Source organism: Octodon degus, unplaced genomic scaffold (assembly GCF_000260255.1).
Source record: "Octodon degus isolate 3935 unplaced genomic scaffold, OctDeg1.0 scaffold00012, whole genome shotgun sequence".
Classification (NCBI taxonomy): Eukaryota; Metazoa; Chordata; class Mammalia; order Rodentia; family Octodontidae; genus Octodon; species Octodon degus.
In genome coordinates, this window is record NW_004524588.1 from 1091197 (window position 1) to 1099092 (window position 7896).

Genomic DNA, 7896 nt, shown 5'->3' on the forward strand with positions numbered 1-7896 from the left:
GGACGTGGGCTAGGACTGGGTCTGGGGCATCCTGGACGGGGCTAAAATTCCTACTAGGCGGGTGGGGTGGGGGAGGCACTGTGGAGTGGTGTGGGCCTGCCTTAGGGGCTGGGAAAGGGTCCGGCCCACTCTGCACCTGGGCTGGGACTTCCCGCCGGCGCAGGGTAGCAGGAAGGTCTCCGCACACTCACCGGACCAGGGCTAGGACTGTCGTAATGTTTTTATACCTGTAATAAAGAATCAGAATAAAATGTCACAGCTAGCAATTCATGTAAGTGGATTGGTGATAATTAAACAGGCTGAGAACATATTTCTCTTTTTTGAACAATTTTTGATAACTACTATTTACAGTTGGATTAAATACAATTAGAAACGAATTTGTGAGCATTGCCCATGGCAAAGCAATACTGGAGACAAACAAAAAAGTTAAAATTTGATAAGTTAGGGAGATTTTTTATCTGTTTACACAATTCATACAGATCACCCAAGCAATGAAAGAATTAGTAAATTTTTCAACAACAAAATCTTCAGATCTTTAGTGTAGTGAGTTGTCATGTATGAGCAAATAGAAGATAATAAAGGAGAAAAGGACAGACCAAATAACACTGGGAATGATTCTTATCTAAATTACATGTGATTTGACCTACGTGAGGACAACTCAATGCTTAATTCTTTTAAATTCTATGACTAAGATCAGACAACAAAACAACAGAATTGTGGATGAATTTGATGCTATCTTTATGGAAAATAGTATTATGCCAAATAGAAATTCAAATTAAGTCATATTCATATATTCTATCATAAGCAAGTACCTTTTATAACTTTGTTTTAGAGTGACAACAGAATTCTAGCATTCTAGCATCCCAGCTAGCATGCAAATATTTCATTTTTGGTTACTTGTATTTCTTTTAATAATAACATGTTAAAATGAACCTCAAGATGCACATTGTAATTTTCCAAGGTTTGTAACCTTTTATGAGCAAACATGGGAGTCAGCCAACCAGAACAGAAAAACAGATTTTCTTACTGATGCAATCTGATCTAGAACTTAGTTTTACAACTGTTCTGTGCTTGGGGATGAACAGTAAACGTCAGAGGAAAGAACCATCCTTTTTGAATGATGTTCCTCTTTGAGACGAATATGTATAGTACCATGGGAAGCGTTTCTCCTTTTTCATGTCTAGCATAAGCAGGGTCATGATTATCAATAACTCATTTAAACATTTGTTATTTATACTTAAAAGATATTTTTCAGGGCTGGGGATACAGCTAATGGGGAGAGTGATCACTTAGAATGAACCAGGACCTGGCTTTAATCCCAGTAATTAAAAAGAAAGTTACATATGAGAACTTCCACTTAGATATGAAATGTACGATATAAAAGAACAAAAGGTAATTTCCTGCAACCATTAAAAAGAAAAAATAAGGCTAAAGTTTTACTTTAAATTTATCAGCTTTACAAATAAAAATAGTCCAGGAGGACTGAAATCCAATAGAATGCAGTTTTCCTAAATCAAGTGTCATCTATGTTTTCAGTTCAATCCCTATCAAATCCAAGTAAGTCACATGTCTTTCTAAATTCATATATAGAAAGGCAGTGCCAAATAAAATTTTCAGAAAACTATACAATTGGAAAATTCTAGTTTATGATTTTAAACTTTAATTACAAAGCTTTGCAAATTAAAATGACATAGAACTCAAATTAACATATATAGATAGATATAATAGATTTAGATATATAGATGATATAGATAGATATAGATATAGATATATTTTTTCTAAAGTGACACTCAGAGAATCTAGTGTTATGTTTTAATCCTCATGAAAGGATTAAAACATTGTTACAAATGAAATTTATTCAGCCGGCGGATGACAATCCCACATGGAGTCATAAAATGTTGACCCTGGTGCTTTGTTCTCTGGAGTTTTTATCCTTTACAGGTTTCTATGGTAACCACATTACCTTCTCTTGGAAGCAAACAGTAATTCACAAGTCTAAGTCTTTGCCATCACAAGACTGACATTTCCCAGTTGTCAGGGAGGATGGGGTTCAATTCTAGCTTGCCCCACAGGCTGCCTTATCTGTTTGTTACTCCAGAGGGCATCTTGTTCCTTTTTATGTGGGTCTATGGCTAAGAAGGTAAAGAGTTAGGAGTGAGTTTATCTATGTTCAAGTGACTTCCCAAATGACGTTTTAAGGAAACAAAATAGGGTCTCTTCTGGCATGTCACTAGAAATAAAAGCATTCAAGGTGCATTGATTTTGAATAAGGTATCCAAGTGAATCAATGAGAAATGATTCATTTTCTTAATAAATGATGCTTAGAAACCTGATAATTTATACATATTACAATTCATCTAGATGCTCATTTAATACACACAAAAAGCTAATTCAAAATTGATATTAACATAGATGTAAAATTGAGAACTATAAAAATTTTCAAAGAAAACAAGAATGAACGTGGATTACACTGATTTCTTTTACATAATGCTTGGTTCATGGTCAAAAAATTTAAAGATGCATAAATTGGATTGCACACATATTTAATAATCTCTCTGATTTTGAGACTATGCAGCCATATTAATTAAATATATTCTGCTTTCTTACACAATGAGACTACTGGATGAAATAGGAAACATACTGACAGACTCACTTATTTCTGGTTATTTCATTTTCAAAGAAGACATCAAAACTATCTTACTGTGAATAAAATTTCTGTTAAAAATATTACTTCTAGGCATAATGTTAAAAATTTACTGTACAGGACCAGCCGATAGCTCAGCAGACTAGACTGCCTGCTCAGGCAAAGTGCAGGGACCTACTTGCCTAAGCAGGCCCCACCCTCAGGGTGCACCGACACAGCACTTAAGATTGGGAGTGGTGGCACATGCTTGTAATCCAAGTGTTTGGGAGGCTGAAAATAGGAGGTTCACGATACGAATCTGATCTGCATAGTGAGACCCTGTACTACATACATAAAAAAATTACTATACAAAACATGAAATAGTAATCTGAAGTGAAGATAAACCCAATAAAAATATAAAATACTAATATTTCTAGAAAAAATTAGTAATGTTATTGTGACATTTGAAATTGGAAAGATTTCTCAGCTTCGACATATGTAAAAAATAAGAGTAATAAAAGAAACTATGATGAATTAGTATTGATAAATATAACATTAATAAAAAGCAAAATAGACTTCAAGAAAAACTATTAGGTAGATAGATGATAGATAGATGGGTGATAATGACAGATGACAAGGGACACATTTTTATGAATGTATCTACATTAAAACTTCCTTTAAATCAATGCTAAGAAGGGCATCTAAATTTAGAAAAATTAGAGAAAGATAAATTGCTTCTGAACAAAAAAAAAAATACCATAAAATCATGAAACAGTACCCAACATCATTACTCACAGGGAATTGTAAAATGCAAAGCAGTGAAATACCACTTTAACCTCTTTGAATGCCAAAAGATAAAGAACTATTAACTATAACAGCATTAATGTTAGATCATAATTGTTATGATTTGTGTCTAGTTGTCCCTCTAAAGCCTCCTGCAGTCATGGTGTGGACTTCTAGAGCTTGTGAGTAACTCAAGATCCACAGGGATTATGGGCGTGAGCACTGCACGCAGCCAGGGGCATATAGCCTGAATGCAATTTAAGGGAGACAGATTTGCTCTCTGTAGCCATTGTTGCCATTATTCTTCCTCTCTGCTCTTTCTTTTTTGCTATTTACTGCCGTCATGAACTGCTGCCCTCTGCCAAGTGCCAGTCTGCCTTGGAACCAAAAAAGTATGCACTGAAATCTCCAGTAACTGAGCTAAATAAACATCTCCAGATAAATAAATAAATAAACATTTCCTTCCCTAATTTTGAGTGTCAGATATTTGTCCCAGCAATGAGGGAAGAGTAACTAAGATAATGATCTTATTGAGGTATGATCTTTTTGTAAGTTTTTTACCCACTTACATAGTTTTATACATTCTATAATCTGCTTGAAGTCAAAATTAAATTTATCATAAATATTTGCTAAGCTAAAATATTACCGGTTACATAATTTATAATAACAACCATAGTATCTATGAAAACAAATAAAATACTTTTTAGAAATAAAACCTGATTCAAACTCATATCTTTGATATATAATTAGAGTTGAATGCTCTTGACATAAGTCAAGAGTTCAAACATTTAACTCTAAACACAAATTGACATATGATCTAAAGATCATGGAAAATAGCAATGATTTTTGAGATAAGTTAATAGTATATTACTAGGCATAAATATGAATCATAATTTTTTCAAATGGAGGATAACAGACTATGTGTAAGAAATATAAATTATTTCATAATTTTGATAATCTTCCAACCATATTTTATATAATTAGTTCTTTTCCATAGAAATAATTAAGGGTACATTATTGACAATTTTAATGTTTTCCACACACGTATTCTAATCCAAAAACACATATTCTTTCGCCTAATAAATTTAGATAAGAGATTTTTTAGGAAAATCTGTAGAACATAGAATACAGAATGTCAAAGTGTACTTCTAGAAGTCACAAAGCATCATTCTATTGATGGTTTCTTCTTGACGGGTTTCTTTTCCTTCAGCAGCAACGTGCTTGCAACACATGCAAAACAAATGCCTGTTTCAGTTTTCTGTTTCCCCAAATCATGACACATGAATAAATTGAAGGATATAAGGTTGCAAAAGTCTGGGAAATCAAGAAAACTGATTCATTCTGAGAGACATTCAAACTCCAATTTGACACGATTACAGTCAGCAAGTACATAGCAATTAATAAGAGATAGGAGACCACAATTTTCAAAGCTTTCACATGGACCTTGGTGCTGAGATCTTTAGATCCATTGCTGTATTGAAGCATCTGTCCAAGATGTTTATGAAGGGAATAGATTAACAACAGAAAACACATGATGGATACAATGATAGGTATGAATTAAGCTACACTGAGTGTGCTAATGATAGTCTCACTCAGCTCTGTCTTAGAAATCACATTTCCTTCGTGCTTTTCCAGCCCCATTATATGATATACATAAGTGATCCCAAGTCTAAAAAGAAGAAATACCAATCCTGCCCACAGTGTCAATACAATCACAGCGTGAACTTTCTTCTTTAGGTGAAGAAAAAGAAGATTGGAAAAATTAGCTATTTTGAGCAAATAGTTTATGCTGAGGCTAGTAGAAATCCAGATGCTAAAATCATTGGTTGTTATCCAGAAAATATAAAAAATATTTCCTCTATTTAGAGTTGGATTAAACAGAGTTAAAAACCAATTTAGAAATAACGCCCAAAGAAAAGCAATCCTGAACACAGCCAGAGCAGTGAGAATTCAATCAACTCAGGAGATCCTGTCTCTTCACCCAGTCTATGCAATTAACCAGAGCTATAAAGACATTGGAAAAATTTCCAACAACAAACTCTGCTGTTACAAAGATGGTCAAAATGGTCTGCAGAACACTTATCATGATCAAAGAAATAAAAAGAAAGACATACCTAGCATCACTGTGATTCCTTTAAAATCTACTTTGAGTTTCATGTAAGTCTGACTTTTGGATAGGCAGTTACATTCTGTCTTTTTCAATTTCTGTGACCGACATCAAACAGGAAGGAACAGGCATATGATGTGAAATGAATTCAGTGATACCTCTATGGAAAACAGTACTTTGCCAAACTATTCAAATTAACTCTTATTCCTACTCCCTGTCATGGACTGGTATAGATCATGACTGAGGTTGAATGCAATATGCCTTCTTATTTGCTGGCATGCAAATAAAGACATATTTTCTTTCACCCTTAACTAACTTTTCCTAATTTCATCTCTCGACAATGTGTGCTCATCACTGTAATTGCCTCTTAGTAAGATTTAACAGTTCATAATGTTAATTTTTAAATGGCTTGATGAAACTTTGTCATACTTAGGATCATCAACACTGTGCATTTATTGTTTTAATGTTAGCTTTATGCAGAAAGCTTCCAGTATTTTCTTATCAAATGCAGCAATATTCCATAAATCTTATAAATGATTATTCATGCCTAGGAATGACTTTATTATGATAGGCTTTTGCATATGCACAGGTACACACATATACCCTAGCAACCAAAGAAATTTTGTCCTATAATCTCTGAAGTGGAAAATGTCTTTTGGGAAGTTTAAGATGTCAAATCAGTGAAAAATCTGACAATGTGCTTATTTGGAATAAATAGGAAATAATAGATTCACATGAATGTGTGGTTGAAGGCACTATTAAAACATAAAATGATATTACCCAATATTTATTAATAATTTCTAAAATACTAACAAAATTCTGACATATTTTTGGAAGAGCAATGTACTGAGAGGCTCCTATATGTACCTAACTTAGACAATATTATAAATCCTCAGTATTTAGGATATCCCGGAAACTACTTTATATTTTGCTACCAAATGCATCCTTTATCACTTTCTAATAGTGTTTGGTCACAAATTAGATTGCCAGGCTGAAATACATGGATTGATGAAAAATGAAAGTCATGTAAATAAATCTATCTTGTTTGCATGTTAGGCTATGAGCATTTCCTTCATCAACAACTCCAAAAGACTCTGTGCTATTATATGCAAGTCACACGGGATCTGGATCAAACTCAGTTGGGATTTCTTTTAAAATTCATGACTTTCATGAAGAACATGTGAGTGCCATCTTGCATATTCTTGATGGCCCCTGAACTGGTACTGTATATGTCATTTCTTAAAGGGAAAGTAATTTTGACTTCTCAAAAATTGAAATTAGAAAGCATTTTCAACTAATGCTTTTTAGCAGTGACTTTTGAAATTGCTGCAATTTCTACCAGAAAATGGTTGGAGTTCTAAATAGCATCTTTATAATTGTTTCACCTGTGGAATCCATGATAGGCATTGCAGGAAATGTCTTCATAGCCCTGGTGAATTTAATGGACTGGATGAAGAGAAGAAAGGGTTGTTTTGTTGACCAAATCCTCACTTTTTTGGCAATCTCCAGAGTTGCTCTACTCTGCTCAGCACTGACACACATGTTTTATGCAACACATCCAGGTTCTCTGAAGACTGCAAATATATTAAGAATGATTATTATCAGCTTGATTGTGACCAATCATTTTAACATTTGGCTTGCTATGTGCCTCAGCCTCTTTTATTTTCTCAAGATAGCCAATTTTTCTAACTTTATTTTTCTTTACCTAAAGAGGAGAGTTAAAAAAGTGGTTTTACTGATATTGCTGATGTCACTGGTTCTCTTATTGTTCAATATCATTGTCATAGACATACAGATTAATTTCTGGATTGATCGATTTAGAAGAAATGTATCTTACACTTCCAGTATGAAGAACTTTAAAAAGGTTCCCACACTTCTTTTATTCATCAGCTCTATGTTCATGATCCTACCCTTTCTTGTGTCCCTGGCAGCTTGTTTTCTGCTCATCTTCTCCCTTTGGAAACATTTGAAGTGGATGAAAAGGATGCAGCACAAAAGGGGTCCAGAGATGCCAGCACCACAGCCCATATGAATGCCATGCAAACTGTTCACATTCTTCTTACTTTATACCATCTACTTATTGTGTCTCATCCTACAGATTTCAAGCTTTGAATTTGTGGCAGAAGGGCAAATAATTTTTTTGAACATGCTATTGGAATTGCTTTTCCCTCAGGATACTCACTTGCTTTGATTTCAGGAAACAGTAAGCTGACACAAGCCTTTCTTTCAGTGCTGTGGAGGCTGAGGTGCAGGCCCAAAGGTCAGGATGCTTAGCATTTTAGGATTGTTTTGCATATTCTTGAGGAAGATTAATTCATAAGAAATTCATTTTTTTTGTACCAGGAATTGAACTCAGGACCTTCTTCTTACTTGGCAGTACTGT

General features: G+C 34.1%; 2 protein-coding genes and 1 pseudogene across 2 annotated transcripts; 1 reads left to right on the top strand and 2 right to left on the bottom strand.

Annotated features, from left to right (window-relative positions):
* The window catches only part of LOC101578838, a 14305-nt pseudogene extending 13106 nt beyond the window's left edge, over nucleotides 1-1199 (bottom strand).
* Nucleotides 1200-4571: 3372 nt separating this feature from the next.
* Nucleotides 4572-5624, bottom strand: LOC111815165 (taste receptor type 2 member 50-like). The gene is made up of 4 exons (XM_023709463.1): nucleotides 5593-5624; nucleotides 5093-5264; nucleotides 4784-4933; nucleotides 4572-4664 (listed from the first exon to the last, which is right to left on the bottom strand). The coding sequence occupies exons 1-4, from the start codon at nucleotides 5622-5624 to the stop codon at nucleotides 4572-4574; spliced, it is 447 nt and encodes a 148-aa protein (XP_023565231.1).
* A 1234-nt stretch (nucleotides 5625-6858) lies between these two features.
* LOC101579630 (taste receptor type 2 member 110-like) lies at nucleotides 6859-7787 on the top strand. Its single transcript, XM_023709465.1, has 2 exons — nucleotides 6859-7409; nucleotides 7637-7787. Exons 1-2 carry the CDS (start codon nucleotides 6859-6861, stop codon nucleotides 7785-7787), a joined length of 702 nt encoding a protein of 233 aa, XP_023565233.1.
* The last annotated feature ends 109 nt before the right edge of the window (nucleotides 7788-7896 follow it).